Source organism: Crocuta crocuta, unplaced genomic scaffold (assembly GCF_008692635.1).
Source record: "Crocuta crocuta isolate KB4526 unplaced genomic scaffold, BGI_CrCroc_1.0 scaffold733, whole genome shotgun sequence".
Lineage (NCBI taxonomy): Eukaryota > Metazoa > Chordata > Mammalia > Carnivora > Hyaenidae > Crocuta > Crocuta crocuta.
This window is the reverse complement of record NW_027530993.1, coordinates 98996-119868: the sequence shown is the minus strand read 5'-3', so window position 1 is coordinate 119868 and position 20873 is coordinate 98996. Positions and strand designations below refer to the sequence as shown.

The window sequence follows — 20873 nt, the reverse complement described above, 5'->3', positions numbered from 1 at the left end:
AGAGAAGTTATACAATGTATAATTATACAAACATGGGTAAACATAGGTATACAATTGCCCCATGCATACATAGTTTTATGTATTTGGTGGTGAGAATGTGAATTTAATTTTTTAACATTACTTTTTTTATTAAAAAATTATATCATAGGCCATTTTCAATGTTCCTACATAGATTTGAAAATTATAGTTTAGGGGCACCTGGGTGGCTCAGTTGCTCAAGTGTTCAACTTCAACTTAGGTCATGATATCACGGCTCATGGGTTCGAGCCCTGCGTCAGGCTCTGTGCTGACAGCTTAGAGCCTGGAGCCTGCTTCAGATTCTGTCTCCATGTCTCTCTGCCCCTCCCCTGCTCATGCTCTCTCTCTCAAATATAAATAAATGTTAAAACTTAATTAAAAAAAAGAAAATTATAATTTAGGTGTCTCCAAATTCATTTTCTGCTATGGTCTCTTCACTCACATGTTTAGAACTTCAGCTGGGATAAATGGAATTTCCGAGGGCTAGCTGTACATCTCTGTATCTCAAACATTCTTTTCACGTGGCTGAGTTGGGCTTACTCACAGAATGGTGGTGTAAGGTAGTTGGACTTCTTTTTTTTTTAATGTTTTTTATTTATTTTTGAGAGTCAGAGAAAAACTGCGCAAGCAGGTGAGGGTCAGAGAGAGAGAGGGAGACACAGAATCTGATGACAGCCTCCAGGCTCTGAGCTAGCTGTCAGCACAGAGCCTGACACGGGGCTCAAACCCATGAGCCATGAGATCATGACCTGAGCCGAAGTCGGATGATTAATCGACTGAGCCACCCAGGCACCCTATGGACTTCTAACATAACTACTGACTCCCATCAGATCAAGGTTTCTAAGGGACAGAGGGCAAAAGCTGCAAGACTCCTTAGGACCATTTTGGAAGCTATTGGATATCATTCCAACTTCATGCTGTTGGTCAAAAGCAAGTCATAAAGACCACTCAGATTCAAGGGAAAAAGACTATGCAAGGGCAGAAATACTGGGAGACGTGGACAGGTGTATGTGTCTGTACAACTTTTTTTCCTTGGGATTTCCTTCAGAAAACTTTTTTTCAAATGTTTAGTGACTGTTTATAAACCATGAAGTTAATTCTCAAGTTGCTAAGAATGCTTCTTCTGTACTGTAGGAAAATCCTGAGGAAGGACGGGCCAGTATTTACAAATCAGTGATCATCAACACATCTAAGGAGATGATGTGCTTCAGTGACTATCTCATCCCAGATCATTATCCTAACTTCATGCACAACTCCAAGGTCCTGGAGTATTTCAGGATGTATGCCAAAGAATTTGATCTTCTAAAATATATTCGATTGAAGGTAGGGAATTTTATGAGTGTCTTTGTGTTTGAAGTTGTTTGTCAAATAAATGAATAATGTGATTTCATTTACCAATGTTTACAAGTAAAAACTGGCTTGGGGTGCCTGGGTGGCACAGTCGTTTGAGTGTCCGACTTCGGCTCAGGTCATGATCTCACAGTTCGTGGGTTTGAGCCCCGTGTCAGGCTCTGTGCTGACAGCTAGCTCAGAGCCTGGAGCCTGTTTCCGATTCTGTGTCTCCTTCTCTCTCTGACCCTCCCCTGCTCACGCTGTCTCTCTCTCTCTCTCTCAGAAATAAATAAAACATTAAAAAAAAACAACAAAAAACAAGTAAAGACTGGCTTAATATGCGCATATATCTATCCTATCCAGACAAAGACTCTATTCTTATGTCTTCTCTGTGCCTTTCTATGGAAAGGTCCTTTTTCTATATATTTTGGGCTGCAGATCTGGGAAGCCACCTGCCAGAATGTTTCCATTCCTTCATTTTATCCTATTTGATTGCAATAAAACAAATGAGGGGAAATGTGTTCCCAGTTAGCAAGGGGAACTGACAGATATGGGAACTTAAAATCTTCTCAGTCCATCACAATTTATCTGCTACTGCTTAGCCTCTTATACTTTCTGAAGTACTTGCCAATGCATTAGTTTGTTGTCAGCACAACAACCCAGTGAAGCAGTTGTTGGGAGGTTACTGAGGAAGCCAAGAAGTTAACTCTGGTGTAAAGGAAAGAACACTGAAATGGGGAACAAAAACTTGAGTTCTAGTCTTTGCTCTACCACTAATCAACTTGTGACAACAGGCAAGTAAGTTCCTCAACTTTGATGTCCCTTGTTCGTAAAAATGTTCTTGTTTGGAAAACAAGATGGTTGTACTAGATCACTCCAATGGTTCCTTACTGTTCAGTCGTCCATGATTTTTCTATCATGTTTAACCATGGCAAAACAACAACAAAGCAGATATTCTGACAACTGGCAAAAGGCCTAAATCTTCTACCTTTTTTTCCTCCTGTGATGAGAACTATTTGGATCTACTTTCTTAACAACGTTCAAATATACATACAGCAGTGTCATCTATAGTCATCACGTTGTACATTATATCCCCAGTATTTATTTAGAACTGGAATTTTGTCCCTCCTGCCCACCTTCATCCAATTCTCCACCCTCACCTCCCTTCTACCTTCTAATTATTCTGCTAAATCATGGCTTTTTCTGTTTAACAATGATAATAAAGTGGTAATATCCAGTGACAACTTCCAAAGTAAGTCTGTGGACTTCCCTTCACTTGTTTAAACACATTGAACAGATTTGTTACCATATTAAACAGTGGAGGTACAAAGACAAAAAAAAAAAGAAAAGAAAAGAAAGAGAAATCAGTGATTTAATAGTCTAGTTAAGGAGATAAGAAAATGAAGAAAAATTTTTTTATAAATATAACTAATAAAAGTAAAGAGTAGTAAAGGGTTAAAGGGTAATAAATGACATAGAGATTTGTATATTGTTAGCTCCAAGGAAGGGTGCTTAAAGCATTTAGGGCATAAAGCAATAGATACCAGCAAAGTTTTCTTGGAGGTTAATATGTAAGCCAAAATGTTGAAAAGTGAGTAAGAATTTGCCAAATGAAGAAGGAATAAAAGGATAAAAGGATGAGCCACACAAAAGCACCAGCCTATGTAAAAGCAAGAACATTATAGAAAAGAACTACAGTGTAGGGTGGTTAGGGTATACAGAGGTGATATCTCTATGAGTGCACTAAGATATATGGTCAGAGAGCCTAGACAACATAGGAACACATTCTTAATGTTTCCTTAGGCTACACAGAATAACCCACTTAAAAAAAATTTTTTTAATGTTTATTTATTTTTGAGAGAGACACACACACAGAATGAAAGCAGAGGAGGGGCAGAGAGAAAGGGAGGCACAGAATCTAAAAAAAGGTTCCAGGCTCTGAGCTCTCAGCACAGAGCCCAACACAGGGCTCGAACCCACAGACCATGAGATCATGACCTGAGCCAAAGTCAGACACTTAGCCCACTGAGATACTCAGGTGCCCCAGAATAACCGATTTTTTTTAAAAAAACCTAAAAATTATACCACTGACTACCCCATCTTGCAGCCTCTTTCTTTACAATTACTTATAAAAGGGCATTTATGGGAGCCAAAGAGAGGTTAATTTATATAAAATATGAGCCATTGAGATGTTTTTATACTCAAAGAGGGACAGCCCTATGATAACTCAGTCACAAGGTTAAGACTAGACAGAACAGTACTTGTCTGGAGGTCACGGAAGGAATAGGCATTCAGTACATAGAGAGTCTTAGAAGCAGGGGAGAAGCCCAGGTTCTATTCAAGTGTTACATGACATCCTAGGTCATGGTCTAAGACAAACTAGTAATTTGCACTTTCCTAGAAACAAAGGACAGTGCAGCATTATCCTGCCAACTGTTTTATTTAGCCTGCCTCATGGATGTTTGCTCACTCTGACCCCAGCCCCAAACAAAAAAGTTCCTCTTTGTGGAATATGAAAATCAAGGATCCCTGCATGAGCTCTATTATGTAATATCAACCCTCTGTGTTATGCCAGAGAGTCTTGCATATGCCATCAGGGAAGATGTACACTGCATAGGCTGTGGTTACAGTCTCCTGTAGCTAGCACTTTTCTTTTCAGACCACCGTGTGCAAGGTGAAGAAGCGGCCTGATTTCTCCACTTCAGGCCAATGGGAGGTAGTCACAGAATCTGAAGGGAAAAAGGAGGTAAATGTCTTTGATGGAGTCATGGTTTGCACCGGCCATCACACCAACGCTCACTTACCCTTGGAAAGTTTCCCTGGTGAGTAGCCTCCAGGGAGGTAAGCCTGTGAGTTATGCCTGTGATTGGAATGGAAAATGGGAAAATGGTGGCCTAAGTGACTCCTACCTTGGGATGAAAAAAGGCTTCTACTAATTCTACATGTGCCCCTGAAAGATGTTGGGGTAACTTTGATTTACTGCCATTTGGGAGGTAGAAATAACATTAATTTTAGAGACGAGAGAAAAATTAAGGGGCTCTATTTTGGTTTCACAACAACTTGAGTTTATCTAAGATCAAAAGAAAGGACATAGACTCGATCCACATTCGGTTGAAGGATTTTTCAGCAATCAAGGAAACAAACAAGGGGCGCTTGGGTGGCTCAGTCGGTTAAGTGTCTGACTTCAGCTCAGGTCATGATCTCACAGTCTGTGGGTTCAGGCCCTGGGTTGGGCTCTGTGCTGATAGCTCAGAGCCTGGAACCTGCTTCAGATTCTGTGTCTCCCTCTTTCTGACCCTCCCCCGCTCACTCTCTGTCTCTCTCTCAAAATAAAATAAAGACATTAAAAAAAAAAGGAAACAAATGAATATTGAGTTTCTAAGAAAGAAGTTAAAACTTCAAGAAGTTAATTATAGTCTTTGACCTAGATTTTCATTTTGAAAAAAAGAAAAGCACTCTATTTATATTCTAGAGTATATGAAAACATATAAACTCCAATTGAAATGGAAGTAGGTATTTAATTTAATTTTAAGTTTATTTATTTTGAGACAGAGAGAGAGAGAGAGAGCCAGAGAGAGAGAGAGAGAGCATGTGCATGCACACACATGAACAGGGGAGGGGCAGAGAGAGAGGGAGAGAGGGAATCCCATACAGGCTCCTCACCGTCAGCACGGAGTGGCCTGATGCAGGCTTGATCTGCAAACTGTAAGACCATGACCTGAGCAAAATCAAGAGTTGGATGCTTCACCGACAGAGCCACCCAGGCATCCCAGAAGTAGGTATTTAAAGAGGATGAAAAGACAAGAGATAATGGAGGTTTTCTGAAGGAGTTTGGATTTGGGAGTCCGCAAGTCCAAAATATAAACAGATCCTGAGTTCAGCAGACTATTCATGACAAGGAAATCACAAGATTCTGTTCACAAGATTCTTCTGTGAGAGAAGAAAATAGGGGCAAAAATATCCAGAAAAGCAAGACTGCTGCTGAGTAGCGGGAGACTATATGGAGATGTGTGCTTAAACTCTACACACCACTAACAGAATGAATGGTTTGACAAATGCTAGCAGATAAACCTCATCGGATAATTCTTTTCCCTTCCCTTGCAGGAATTGAGAAGTTCAAAGGACAGTACTTCCACAGCCGAGATTATAAAAGTCCAGAGACTTTCACTGGAAAGAGAGTCATTATAATTGGCATTGGAAATTCTGGAGGGGATCTGGCTGTGGAAATTTCCCATACAGCCAAGCAGGTTTGAATCAGTAAATTACTTTGCTTCACTGAAGAAGTTGTATGTGGACCCCACACAGAGTATAAATACCTCTGCATATAGCCCATTGTGCCAACACAGGGCTTGGCTCTGTTGCCTCAGTTGACAACATTATGTTGATGAGATGAGGGAGCCGACATTCCCTGTCAGATTCCCATCATTCAGTTGACCTCATACTGAAGAATCCCAGTGATCTCATTCAGCTGTCTCTTCTGAGTGTGCCCCTGACTTTAATTTTTATTTTAATGTTTTATTTATTTCTAGGAGAGAGAGAGAGAGAGAGAGAGAGAGACAACGTGAACAGGGGAGGGTCAGAGAGAGAGGGAGTCACAGACTGAAACAGGCTCCAGGCTCTGAGCTGGCAGTCCGCACAGAGCCCGACGCGGGGCTCGAACCCACGAACCGCGAGATCATGACCTAAGCGAAAGTCGGACGGTCAACCGACTAAGCCACCCAGGCGCCCCATTGTGCCCCTGACTTTAAAGACCAACAGTTGCTTGGGGAGTTTGGTCAAATGCAGCCTACTAAGTGTGGCTCTTGTTTAGGACAGCACAAGTGCCACCATCTTGCGTGAAGGCAGGCACACTGGTTTAGCTCTAAGGCTTTGCACTCATAGGACGGTGGGGGGATTTTCCTCTTCTCTCCCCAAACGGAAGAGAGAAGCAGTCTAATCTTTCCGACGATAACGTGGGTATCAGTATGGAAACCATCCACACTGTACTACATGCAAGCGGTTCACCTCAGCCTTTGCATACAGTTCTGTAATAGAAGGACGTTCACCCTAAAGCAATTTCTGTGTCCTAGAGGTCTTTTTTATTTTGTTTCGTTTTGTTTTTTTATCATAGATTTTCAAACTGGGAAGAGAGTGCCTTCACTGCAAATTCCTAGAAAAAGACATGTCGTTGTTACGTTTTGTTATTCATATCTTTGTTGAATCATAACTTTATTGACAATAGGTAAACGGTTGTTTTCCAGTAACTTTAATTAAGCTGTGTTTCTCCAAAAATATGTGTTTTTATTTTTTTATTTTTTTTGAGAGAGTGAGACAGAGCATGAGCGGGGAGGGCCAGAGATAGAAGGAGACACAGAATCTGAAGCAGGCTCCAGGCTCTGAGCTGTCAGCACAGAGCCGATGTGGGACTTGAACCCACTAACCATGAGATCATGACCTAAGCCAAAGTTGGACGCTTAACTGACTGAACCACTCAGGCACCCCTATTATTTTTTTTAAATAGAAGTTTAATGCCACAAGTTTGTCAAATGCCCTTTACCCAGAAACTCTATTCAATAACACTTCTTCTCAGTATTATCCCCATCTATCACCACAAAAGTAATTTCATATGTTATTCCATACATCAATTCAACAAGCTTTATCAGGAAATAGGTATTAAAAACAAAAAATGGTAAAAATGTGTGTAGGTGTTATGATAAAAGATTGTGCAAGGTATATGTGGGGACCCAAAGCACATCGAATGGTCAGTTGTAAAGGACTGGAACTTCCATGCACTGATGAACCATACATTGCCAAAGAAGAGAGCATCAAGAGTGGATGGAGATAAGGTGGCTGTGTCAGAGAAAGTCCAGGACAATGCACAGCAAAACCACGTCTGCCAGGCAGGGGCATTGCTGACACCCCATTAACGCGAGCCAAAGAAACTCAATTGCTGGGCTCTAACTTTTTCCTTTACATATTAAATTGCATTTATTAGAAGTTATTTGTAAATCAAAAAATTTAAATGGATCTATTAGTTGCAGCATATCAAGGAAGTTTTGGTATAATAATTCTCGTGATATAATGGTTTTGAGAAGAGAAAATATCCGTTTCTGATAAAACAGCTTCCTTAGATTTTTTTTCTTATAAATCCAGATTTATAAATATGGCGTGAAAACAAGGTATGGATGGAAAACTGAAATAAGAAGTATGATGGTAACCATTAAGCATTTATTGAATGGTTACCATAAGCCACACTCTTTGCAAAAACACTATTTCGGGGTGCCTGTGTGACTCGGTTGAGCGTCCAACTTTGGCTCAGGTCATGATCTCACATTATGTGGGTTTGAGCCCCACGTTGGGCTCTGTGCTGACAGCTTGGAGCCTGGAGTCTGCTTTGGATCCTCTGTCCCCTTCTCTCTCTCTGCCCCTCCCCCTCGTGCTCTCTCAAAAATAAACATTAAAAAGTAAAAACAAAACCAAAAAACCCACTATTTAATTCTGACAACAGCCTTGGGATATATTATTATCATGATTTTATACATAGGGAGCCTTTTCATGGAGACTGAGCATTTATATCGCACATCTACTTTTATAACAAAAGTTATACAGACCACACAAACAGCAGTGTGGATCCTAGGACCATGCATACTCTCTAGACTGATGTGTAAAAGTGCTTAATCATGCGAGCATGGGAGGTCACCATCAGCGAGAATGTATGCGTGAAGTACATTATTATCCCTCTGTAGACAGGTCACCTTTTTATAGGAGATCTTAGACTAAAGATCTTAGACGAAAGAGAGTTTTGTAGAGAAAGAGATACTTTTGCCAAGTAATTGACTATCAAAACTTTATCAGCTTCCTGTTGTTCGACAAGCAATCTGCAGTTTTCCCATTAAACAGTCAACGAAACAATTCTTCAGCACAGGCTTTGGGGTGAATCAGACCTGAGTTGGAAATTCAGGTCTGCCATTTACTAGCTGTATGATCTAAGGCAAATTATTCATCTTCTCATCCATAAACTGAGGATAATAATACCTACCTCAAGAGACTGTTGTACTGATTAAATAAAACATAGATAAAGGACTTAGCACAATCACTTACAGGTCATAATTCTCAATAAATGGAAACAATGAGGATGATGTGTTGGGGAGACTAGAAGATATGTACGCTATACCTCACACCGTGGAGGAAACACATTTGGAGAGAAAGAAATAAATAAGAGTGTAAAAAGTTTAATGTCAATATCAATGATAGATAACAGGTGTGGGTTTTTTTTAAATAGTGCAAACAATGTCAAAGGCAAAAAAAGTCTGAAGGTTTTGGATTAAATAATGTCCAATTGCTTTCAATTCGACTGCCCCATGATTTTAAATGAGCTGGACGGGTGAGAAGTGCTAGAGAAGGTCACAGGATGGAGAGAAAATCGTCAGCCAGAAGGGTCAGTGGTGTCTTACGGAGGAGGCGGACTTGACCTGGATCTTAACAATAAATACGCTTTGGGGAATGAAGAGGACAGGCAAGTTTTCGGGGCACCTGGGTGGCTTAGTCGGTTAAGCGTCCGACTTTCGCTTAGGTCATGATCTTGCGGTTCGTGGGTTCAAGCCCCGCATCGGGCTCTGTGCTGACTGCCAGCTCAGAGCCTGGGGCCTGTTTCAGAGTCTGTGACTCCCTCTCTCTCTGACCTTCCCCTGCTCATGCTCGCTCTCTCTCTCTCCCTCTCTCAGAAAAAAAACAAAAAAAAAAATTTAAAAAAAAAAAAAAAAAGAAGAGGATAGGCAAGTTTTCAAGGAGGCATAATGACCTGAAGCAGAAATGCAGTGGTGGTTCAGAGCAAGACACATTCTTACTCAGTGAATACACTAATCTAATTGTACACGTAGTGTTTGAGAAGGAAAACTGCAGAAAATTGAAAAAAAGATGGTGCAGGGACTAAAAAGAGAGATGAAGGAGTCTGGACTTGATCTTGAAGAGCGCGGGGTGCTATCGGAGGGTTATGAGCCAGAAGATGGCAAAAGCAAACCATTTTTTCTCCGTGCCCCAGGTTTTCCTCAGCACCAGGAGAGGATCCTGGATCCTGAATCGTGTAGCAGACTATGGATTTCCTGTTGATGTGCTATTGACTTCTCGATTTAAACATGTTCTTCAGAAGATTCTTGGTCAATCATCAGCAAACTATTTTTTGGAGAGAAAGATGAACCAAAGGTTTGACCATGAAATGTTTGGTCTAAAGCCTAAACACAGGTATGTGGCCTGGATGGGAGGGGGGCAGTAATGGCTGAGGCACAAGAAAAGGACTGTTCATACAGGTTAACAGGAGAGCTACTCCTCCCCATACATTAAGAAAATCCACAGATCTGTGGGGTGCCTGGCTGGCCCAGCTGGAAGAGCAGGCAACTCTTGATCTCAGGACTGTGAGTTAGAGCCCCACATTGGGTGTAGAGGTAAGAAGAGGAAAGAAGAAATAAGAAAGAAGAAAGAAGAAGAAGAAGAAGAAGAAGAAGAAGAAGAAGAAGAAGAAGAAGAAGAAGAAGAAGGACTGTGAGTTAGAGCCCCACGTTGGGTGTAGAGATAAGAAGAAGAAAGAAGAAAGAAGAAAGAAGAAAGAAGAAAAAAGAAAGGAGAAGGAGAAGAAGAAGAAGAAGAAGAAGAATAGAAAAGAGAAAAAGAAAGAAAATCCACAGATCTGAGATCAGATTTCTATTTTGTCCCCATAGGGGTCCAAGATCTACTCATCTGTAATCTTCAAGCTATGATTCTCCTTGACATTAACCATTTTATCATTTCCTCAGATACAAGTTTTTTTTTAATTTTTTTAAGGTTTTATTTTATTTTTGAGAGAGACAGAGCATGAGCAGGGAAGGGTCAGAGATAGAGGGAGACACAGAATCTGAAACAGGCTCCAGGCTCTGAGCTGTCAGCACAGAGCCCAACGTGGGGCTTGAACCCACGAACCGTGAGATCATGACCTGAGCCGAAGTCGATGCTTAACCGACTGAGCCACCCAGGTGCCCCTAAAATACTATTTTCTAATGTATCACATATTCAAATGTCCTAAATTGTCCCAATAATACTACTTCCAGCTCTTTCATTTTTATTTTATTTATTTATTTATTTTTTAAATGTTTATTCAGTTTTGAGAGAGAGACAGAGCATGAGCAGGGGAGGGGCAGAGAGAGAGGAAGACACAGAATCCGAAGGAGGCTCCAGGCTCTGAGCTGTCAGCACAGAGCCCGATAAGGGGCTTGAACCCACAGACTGTGAGATCATGACCTGAGCTGAAGTCGGACGTGCAACCGACTGAGCCACCCAGGCACCCCTCTTTCATTTTTAAATTCAGGATCCTTTCAGGTATTACCCCACTGCATTTAACTGTCATATCTCTTTAATGTCTTCAATTGAAATAATTCACCATTTTTTGACAGACTTTTTTTTAAAAGGAGCCACTTGTTTTCTAGAAAGTCTCTAAATTTGGACTTGCATTGTTCTAAAAGGATTCTGCCTTTTCTATATTCAGGTGAAACATTTTTGCTGCAGATATTTACAGGTTATGCCTTCTCTGTGGATCACATGAGGAGTCACATGATATGAGCTTATCCCGTATTAATGATATTAAATTTGATCACTTGAATAAGGTGACAGCTACCAGGTTTCTCCTTTGTAAAGAGTTTTTCCGTTGAAATTAATCAGTTGGGTGATACTCTGAGATTATGTTCCTCAACGACTTTTCACTCATTTGTTTTACCCAATTATGGAAACCATAGCATCCATGGCTTCAGTGATTACAAAATAAATTGGGGCTTTATAGAACAATAGGAGGTAGTCAAGCAAATAAGGCAAGGAAGTAGCATTCTAAGTACAAGTTCTCAGAAAAATGAAAAATACATTTTGCTCTTGGACTTGCATGTAGTCTGGTTTGGCTGGACTCTAATAAAATGGCAAAGATGAAAGAGTGATTGGGTACATCTCTAGTCTCACTGAACAGGTACATTAAAACCTTTGTATCCTCTGCTAAATAAAACGTTTGGAGACAGTTCAGAACCATTGAAAGATTTTAAGCAAGTGAGTAACCTAATAATAAATACATTTTGGAACAACCACTCCAAAAATGACGTAGAAGGTAGACTGAAGGGGGATGGAGAAGGAGGCCCTAAAGACAACTGTGACAGTCCCAGTAACATAGAAAATAGATAAAACTACTCTGAGGATGTTAAGAGGAGAAGGAGAACAGCCCATGTGAACAGACAAACACTCACAATTTGGTGGCTTGGGAAACTATGAGGGTGGTGGTACTATTTGTGAAAAGGAATACGTTTGGAGAGAAAGATAAAATCACGAGGTTGGAATGGAAACAATCTGTACCTAAAGGTTAGAGTTAAAGCATAACTATGTGCAACAAATCATTAACAATAACACCATGTTCCTGAGGCTAGGCCAGCTCTGTCTGAACACAATAGGCAGAGAATTGTCAGAGCCTTGTTAACTAAGGGTCCAAGGATTCACACTGATTTTTTAGAAAGGTCCAAGATACTGGAAACCCTATTTTTTTTTTTTGACACCCTTATCCTATGCTATCTCTAGGAAATAATACTTAACAGACCCAGAGGATCTCAAGGGAATTCATAAAAAACATTCTGATACAAATTCTAAAATCCTAGACTGTGTAACCTTGGGCAAGCCACTTTACTTCTTTAGGCCTCAATTTCCTCATCTCCAGAACCTGGATAATGACACTTGTCCTGCCTCCTTCACTGACTTTATGTAAGTCTCAAATAAGTGAGCGTATACAGAATTCATTTATGAGTTACTAAATGTATGTAATTTATTATACAGTTTGGGAAGTGATGGTCTAATTTTAGCTCTTGGTGGTTTGAAACTGGAAACGAGACTCAAAAGAATGCTGATAGTTCTATTGACTTACTGACATATGGACAGAAAGAAACTATAGGCCCGTGACTTTATCATATCACTGAAAATATTACTATTCCTTAAAAAAACCATATATACACTGTTCAAATAAGACCATTCTTCTTTTGCTTCTCCAACATCTTCTCTTTCAGTGCCATCCAGGGCCCAACTTCTGCTCTGAGATCCTGGTCTGTGCCAAGCCAGTATATGTTAGACCTTTCCCACATTTCATGGATAGATCCAGAGAGAGACCATTGACCTATTGTTTAACTACCTCCATCAACATAGAATTTTACTTACATGTTACTAATATTCTCTCTCTCTCAATCTCTCTCACTTTCACTTCTCCTTTTGATCTTTATCACCACTCATAGAGCTCTGAGTCAGCATCCAACAGTGAATGATGACCTGCCAAATCGTATAGTTTCTGGCTTGGTGAAGGTGAAAGGAAATGTGAAGGAATTCACAGAGACAGCCGCCATATTTGAAGATGGCTCCAGGGAGGATGACATTGATGCTGTTATCTTTGCCACAGGCTATACCTTTGCCTTTCCTTTTCTTGAAGATTCTGTTCAAGTAGTCAAAAACAAGGTATCCCTATATAAAAAGGTCTTCCCTCCTAACTTGGAAAAGCCAACTCTTGCCATCATAGGCTTGATCCAGCCTTTGGGTGCCATTATGCCCATTTCAGAGCTCCAAGGACGCTGGGTCACTCAGGTGTTTAAAGGTAAGTGACCAGGCAAGTTTACTACTTAATTATTTAATGGTACGCTTAATTATGTTTATGTTCTTGCTTTTAAATAAATGAAAAATATGTATGACTGTAATAGTGGCTGGCATAAAATTAGTGCTCAAAAATTATTTTTTTAAAAAATATTTTTATTTATTTCTAGGAGAGAGAGAGAGACAGCGTGAGCAGGGGAGGGTCAGAGAGAGAGGGAGTCACAGACTGAAACAGGCTCCAGGCTCTGAGCTGGCAGCAGCACAGAGCCCCACGCGGGGCTCAAAACCACGAACCGCGAGATCAGGACCTAAGCGAAAGTCGGACGCTTAACCGACTAAGCCACCCAGGCGCCCCTCAAAAATTATTTTTGAGTGAATGTAAAGTAATAATTTATAACAATAGACACATATTGGAATCTCCTGGGAAATGTTCCCCAAAATAGGCATGCTTTGCCTGGTGATGTTTTAAAAAGTCTAGGGTGGGCCAGACATAAGATCTCTAAGAAAATGTTCCTCAATTGATTCCAGTGTGCACTCCAGACACTCATCTAGATTTTAGACAACTGATATATATATTTGTGAAGCAAAAGACATTATGGAGAAAAGCAAATATAGAGATGGTGTGATTGATTTCAGCCAAAAGTTAAGACCTGGTTAAAGACTAGATCAGAATGTGTCAGATTCAACCTCTCAAATCTTACTTTCCCCCTTTTACAACTGCTCTTTCAGTTTCAGCTAGGAGAACATGAGAGAAAACTTTGGATTCAGGATAGTAGGCTCAGTATGAGTCAGGAGAATGATATGGCTTCTAAAAAGCTTAATTCTATCTAGCATCATTAAAGAATTGTAATGTCCGGTGGCACCTGGGTGGCTTAGTCGGTTAAGCATCCGACTTTCGCTTAGGTCATGATCTCGCGGTTCGTGGGTTCGAGCCCCGCATCGGGCTCTGTGCTGACTGCCAGCTCAGAGCCTGGAGCCTGTTTCAGTCTGTGACTCCCTCTCTCTCTGACCCTCCTCTGCTCACGCTGTCTCTCCCTCTCTCCTAGAAATAAATAAAACATTAAAAAAAATTAAAAAAAAAAAAGAATTGTAATGTCCTAGAATGTATAACTGTTCTTCTCTAAACTGGCTAGCATACCCAAAGACATATTTAAAAAAATTTTTTTAATGTTTTTTAAATTTATTTCTAAGAGAGAGGCAGCATGAGCAGGGGAGGGTCAGAGAGAAAGGGAGACACAGAATCAGAAGAGAATCAGAAGCAGGAGCTAGCTGTCAGCACAGAGCCCGACATGGGGCTCAAACCCACAAACTGTGAGATCATGACCTGAGCCAAAGTCAGACGCTTAACCGACTGAGCCACCCAGGTGCCCCTCAAAGACATATTTTAAAAGTGAAACTGGAATGCATGGAAAGGATAGAGACAAGAATGGTTCAGGGGTTTGAAAATGTACCATCTGAAGTATAACTGAAGGAGCTGGAGAAGTTTACCTAGAGAAGATAAGATTCAGGGGAGATAGGAGAGTTCCCTTCAAATATTTGAAGAGTGTCCCATGCCAGGGGCACCTGGGTGGCTTAGTAGGTAAAGTATCCAACTCCTGGTTTTAGCTCAGGTCACAATTTCAGTTTGTGGGTTCGAGCCCTGCATCAGGCTCTGTGCTAATAGCGGGCATTGGAATTTTCTCTCTCTCCCTCTCTCTGCCCCACTCCATGCTCGCTTACACACGCACGCGCTCTCTCTCTCTCAAAATAAATAAACTTTAAAAAAAAAAAAAGAATGTCCCATGGCAGAAGGATTTGATTTGCTCAGTATCACTTTAAAGGGCTGACCAGAAGCAAGGTGTGAAACTTTGAGGGTTGCACAAAATTAGTTTAACGTTAAAGACAAACATGCCAACCTTTTTCTGTCAGCTGTTGCCACTTGAAGATGAAATAGGCTGCCTTGGAAATTGTGAAAAATCCAAGCAGAATAGAAAACGTCTTATCTTTCATAGGACTTTAGCCATAAAATCAGATTAAGAGTTTATTTTTACTTCCTTCTCTCTGTGGTAAAGCCTGTTTGTTACTAAGAGTACAAATGCACCCTGCCCTTTATTTTGTTCTTCGTTTTTCATATACTTTTGGAGCCATTTATCATTTCCTTATGTTCATGTTTCATTTCCCAATTGGAAGATGGAGAAAGAAGGTACCGATTGGAAGGCAGAATAGGAAAAATTTCTCCCAAAGACATAGTAGAATAGAGTAAGCTACCGTCATTAATATCAACATATCATGGGGGGTGATAGGGGAAGGTGACCCAGTGAATTGTAACCTACTTGAGTACAGAAAATTATCCTGTATTTCTGTGAATTCTCCATGGCACAGTAACTGTTAATAGGATTATAGTTGCCAGTGAGGTAATCTTAGACTTAAAATTTTGATTTTTCTCTTTAGGTAATTTTACACATAAACTTTTGATTTTTCTCTTTAGGGCTGAAGACATTGCCCTCACAAAGCAAAATGAAAGCGGAAATAGCTAAGGCTCAAGAGGAAATTGAAAAAAGGTAAGAGAGTATGTGGTTAATGTTTCTACCTGGTTCTTAATTAGAGCAATATTGTACTATATTTATCTTCCTTGTGTTATTTTAAGGAGTTAGATTATATTTTGAAAGGAGGGAAATAATCGTTTGTGACAATAAAATGGAGGAGAATTAGCACCATATGGTTTGAATATACATGGAAAAGGAGAGAAAAGCATTTAAAATCCTATGATTAGAACCTATGATTAAAGAAGAAAGGTAGGAAAAAGCACATGGAGAGAAAATCAGGTATATTAATTTTGGCAGGATTACTCAAATACTAGTAAAACTGCCAGACAAAGGAAGAGAGTCAGTGATTTAATGGGAGGAAGATATGGTCCAGTTATAAATCCGTAGGTAGATTTACAAATCAGCATAGGTGAGCACTGGGGGGAGCTCAGTTGGTAGAACATCAGACTCTTGATCTCTGGGTCATGAGTGCAAGCCCCACACTGGGCATGCAGCCTACTCTTAAAAAAAAAAAAGAAAGAAAGAAAAGAAAAACAAATCAACATAGGCTGCTTTGTCAGCTGTCATCACGTAATAGCACACTCAGGTCACAGCAGCTCATAGTATGAACAGTCTTTGTGATTTGGGAAGCTGGTAACATCAGCTAGTTGCTTAGTGCTTGGGGAAACATGGTAATTTAGCCATCTGAATTTCAGAACTTGAGTTTATGCACAGGGTGATTTTTATTTGGACAGAGTGGAAGTTGGTGGTAAGTTCCTAAATTTTTGTGCAAAAGTTAGGGATATAACCATTCCAGGCCCAAAAAAAGGTAGCTTTCTTTAATTGATTTTATTAGCATAACTCTCCCCTGTCTGGAACAAGGAGGAAGTTTTTAATTAACCCTGATACCCTTTCCAGGTACTCTGCTATTTCTCTCCTTTCATTGCTAGCTTTCTACAATAAACATTCTACATTATATGCTCTAAATTCTCATCCTTTTCTCCCTCCTAAGCCTCCGGCATTGTAACTTCTATCCTTACTTATGCAACTGCTATCTTGAAGGTCATCTATGACCAATTTCATTTTTCGTCTCACTGGTGAGTTTGGTGCTTGTAAATGTTTCTTTCTTCTTGGAGTGCTTTCTTTCCTTGCTTTCCTGACAGCAAATATCCTATTTCAATTTCCCGCCTCTATTTCCTTTGACTTACTTTTGTCGAACTCCCTTCTGACCGTGAGCAGTCCTCAAAGACACAATTTAACCTTTATTTACTTAACCTTTATTGAGGGTCAACTATGCACACACACTACGTTTCATATGCATGACTTATTTAATCCTCACAACAACCCTACAAGGCTGGTGTAAGCAAATCCTTTCGGTAAACCTTCATGCCCCACCACTGTAGGATAAATGCATGCCTACAGACCCTTGAGCCAACATAACATCCGTAAGAGTAAGCTCTCAAATTCTTTCCTGTTTCACTTCTCTTCGAAACTAGTCCCATTTCAGGAAATTGCTATTTGACCATCTGTCAGTTCCCCTGGAATTCCATCTCACCATTCTACCTCAAATTTCTTTTCTATTATTTTTTTCCTGTCCCTGTTTTTGGATTCCTCAAGTAATCCCATCTAATCTCAATTAGTTTGACTTGGTTTTCCTCTTCCTTCCTTTCTGTCCTGCTGTTCTTTGTTTTATATTCATTATAAGAAGTAAGAAGAGTCACCAGTGAGCTCTTTAAAGCCCACTCCTTTCATGAGTATCTGTTACCACATTTTTCCTCTAAAAAGTGCTAGTGCTTCAAATCTGCTCTTGATGTAATCCCTCCATCTGGCTCTGTTTGGAGGGCCACTTCCTCTTGTGGGATAAGTCATCCCCCTACACCTTTCCAGATTCCAAATTAGCACTGACCCTGGGAAGTCCTGCTCTGTGGACCCTAGAGCCACTGCCTCATAAAACATTTGAGGATCCCAAACTTGAAAATTTTTGTGGTGAGTTTTCTCATAATATCAGAGTCCTCTCTATCTGAATCTGCTATATTTGCCTCTCTCTATCCATCCTTGTTTTCCCACAACATGCCTCTTCTACTGTAGGTAGCACCCATAGATAGTCCATGCTCATATTCTACACTCATTCCTGCTTTATTCCTTCATTCTGCTGCTCCCCTGACTTGTAACACTTTGCTGTTTGCTAGCAGATATATCTTCCACATCTTTCAAGGATGCATTGCTCTATTTTAACTACCCTCTTCTAACATTTCTATTCAACAATCTAAAACCACACAATATACCAAAAGTCTTATATTCTTTTGTGCTCTATGTGTATCTATCTTCTATCTTCTGGTAGATTATAAGATCCTTAAGGATAAAGACAATGTCTTTTCTTTCTTCTCTGTTTTCTACTGCTCCTTGCCAAATATGCAGCCAATAACAGGCAGTCCGAAAGCATTGATTAACTGATTGATTGAATTGTTGACAGGCCATGGCTTCTGTCTTCTCTGCTTCAGGTATGTGGAGAGCCAACGCCATACCATCCAGGGAGACTATATAGATACCATGGATGAGCTTGCTGACCTGCTGGGTGTCAGGCCCAATCTGCTGTCTCTAGCCTTCACTGACCCCAAACTAGCAATACAGCTCTTTTGGGGACCCTGCACTCCAATCCAATATCGTCTACAAGGCCCTGGAAAATGGGATGGAGCCCGAAAAGCTATCCTCACTACTGAAGATCGTGTCAGAAAGCCATTGATGACAAGAGTAATCGAACGCAGCAATTCCACGACTTCAGCAATAACAATGGCCAAGTTTATCCTGGCTGTTGTTTTCTTTGCTGTAATTGTGACCTATATTTAGCTGTCCCATTTGTCATTGCCCCAGTTTTCTTTGGAAAGCTGGATCTAGAGATGCCTTCAGATTGAACAACTCTCAACTTCACATTGCTCAGGAATCTATCTTGCCAAAGCATTCATCCTCTTTCCTCTTTTCCCTACAGTGAGCCTCTAGCTTTTCATTCATAGTGATTTCCCTCCCACCCTCTATGACCCACCACTTTTTCCTTCTAGTAACCCCTGGACTGTGAGCTCAGGTACCCTTTCAGTCATCTTTGTAGGTCCTTAGCAGACTTCTTGACATGTGGTATGTGCTTAATAAATGTTGTCACTATTATGGTGGGGAGCAGAAGTCAATATCTGTATAAGAAATGGGTGACTCCATGGAACTCTGCTTCTGATAGGATTTGATTTTCTATTAGAAGTTCAGTCTTGGGGCACTTGGGTGGCTCAGTCTTTTGAGCATCCAACTCTTGACTTCAGCTCAGGTCATGATCCCAGGGTTGTGGGATCAAGCCCCGTGTCAGGCTCCATGCTGAATGTGGAGCCTGTTTAAGATCTCTCTCTCTCTCTCTCTCTCTCTCTCTCTCTCTCCCCCTTTGCCCCTCTCTTGAGTGTGCTCTTGCTCTCTCTCTCTCTCTCAAAAAAAAAGTTCAATCTTTTGTTTTTAATATTGTAACTAAATGTAGGTCTCCTGAGAGATCAGGGAATTAATGGCCTTATATATATATAAGATAAGATATATCATCACTTAAAAAACTTTATTTCACTAGCAATTCACTAGTGTGTGTGTCTGATACCGCATCCTTTTTACTCTTTTCCCCTAGGTAACATGTCTGTATTTTCTCAATGAAAAAACTACCTTCAGCTTTCTATGCTTATGGGTCATTCTAATAATTTAGCGTCTGTGAATAGGTTCAACTTGGCTGAAAAACCCGGGATTTTAAGTTAGCTGGCAGTCTTCTTTTGATCTCTTAGTTCCCATCGTGTTTTTTTAAATTTTTTTAAATGTCTTTATTTTATTTTGAGAGACAGAGAGCGAGCAGGGGAGGGGGGCAGAGAGAGAAGGAGACACAGAATCTGAAGCAGGCTCCAGGCTCTGAGCTGTCAGCACAGAGTCCAGCACGGGGCTCAAACCCACGGACTGTGAGATCATGACCTGAGCCGAAGTCAGACACTTAACCGACTAAGCCACCCAGGTGCCCCTAGTTCCCATATTAGGATCCAACAAGACTTTGCCTTAGAAAACAGGATCCAAAAAAAAAAAGCTGCCAACTTTTGTAGTGTGGCCTACAAATATCTTTTGTCTCCCCTCACTCCTACGTTCTCCTCTCCACTCCCTCACACACACAGAGCCTAAGTTGTCAATATTCAAAGAGGTTATTTATGTATTAAAATAGGATTGGTACTTAATATAGGGGCAGTCTGCTTATAACAGTTCTCTTAATGTCATACAATGGAGTTCTGGAAAACAGAGCAAATGAAAAGCAGAGGCTCCCGTTTATGTCCCAGGACATGAATCCCGTTTTCTCATTTGTAGAGGCTCTAGTCTGTTCTCGTCTCACAGAGTTAAACAAGTGTTAGCTATTGGGCACACCGAATTTGATCAAGAATGGTACTAGATATACCAGCCAGTTTTATCTCCATAAATAAGCTGTTGTGCAATACATTTTCACATTGCTGCCTATTATATAACAAAAGGATAAATCTGAACTAAACGAACATTAGAAATGATTATCTTTCCCAATGTAAATACACGTAAGAGAACCAGAAATGTAAGAACTACAACTTCCTCCTAATCATTTAACAACTTGCTCAGTTCCTTGCCATTTGGCCTAATTTAGAAATTTGGCCTTTTTGAAAATTAGAGAACTAAGAAACGGTACTACTTCTTAGGTCTTTTTCCTTCCTGAAAACTTGTGATACTGCTGATTTATCTTTTAAAAGTGTACCGAGGATCTTACCATCTGCAGATTATTCTAGTTGAAAAGTAAAGGTGGCTTGCTTCTTTTTCGGTTCCTACTTTTAACATGTAAATATGCCTCTTTTAACATGTAAGCCTATTGAATGAACAGCCCTTTGATAATGTAATTACCAGTTATCAGCAATAAGTACCCTAGTTTCCCCTTTAAATAAAAGTATGTAATTCTAAATTCATTGACTCATTTTATTTACAATATGGATGGTTACAAAAAAAAATCATTGGTTAACCAAGTTCTAAACCAAGCTAAAAGTAAATTTTGAATAGGAAACCGAACTCTAAGATTCGTTGCTTATGAATATGTAATATTCATCACTTTACCATCCTTTGCTTTTGTAATTATGTTGGAAGGTTATATCACTTTCCCATTATTTCATTTTCCCATCATATTATACACACATGTGCGCGTGCACACGCACACACACACTCATTCTTGTGCCAGAAAGTAAGAAAGTGTTCAAAAAACAAACTTGTAGGGATATGTCAAAGGGATACAGAAGCGAACCTAAAGTGGTCTCAGTGGTCAAAGGTAGAACAAACAATCTGAGCAACAAAATAGATGACCTGAGGGGCGCCTGGGTGACTCAGTAGGTTAAGAGTCCGACTTCA

General features: G+C 40.3%; 1 protein-coding gene across 4 annotated transcripts in view; it reads left to right on the top strand.

Moving 5' to 3' along the window:
* FMO5 (flavin containing dimethylaniline monoxygenase 5) overlaps nucleotides 1–20436 on the top strand; it is a 36073-nt gene extending 15637 nt beyond the window's left edge. For all 4 annotated transcript variants that reach the window (XM_077770514.1, XM_077770512.1, XM_077770511.1 and 1 more), the window contains exons 3-9: nucleotides 1153–1341; nucleotides 4010–4172; nucleotides 5455–5597; nucleotides 9371–9570; nucleotides 12609–12961; nucleotides 15425–15497; nucleotides 17963–20436. In XM_077770514.1, the coding sequence (XP_077626640.1) occupies nucleotides 1153–1341; nucleotides 4010–4172; nucleotides 5455–5597; nucleotides 9371–9570; nucleotides 12609–12961; nucleotides 15425–15497; nucleotides 17963–18308 (1467 nt within the window). In that variant the 3' untranslated portion in view covers nucleotides 18309–20436. The remainder of the gene's footprint in view (nucleotides 1–1152; nucleotides 1342–4009; nucleotides 4173–5454; nucleotides 5598–9370; nucleotides 9571–12608; nucleotides 12962–15424; nucleotides 15498–17962) is intronic.
* Nucleotides 20437–20873: the final 437 nt, after the last annotated feature.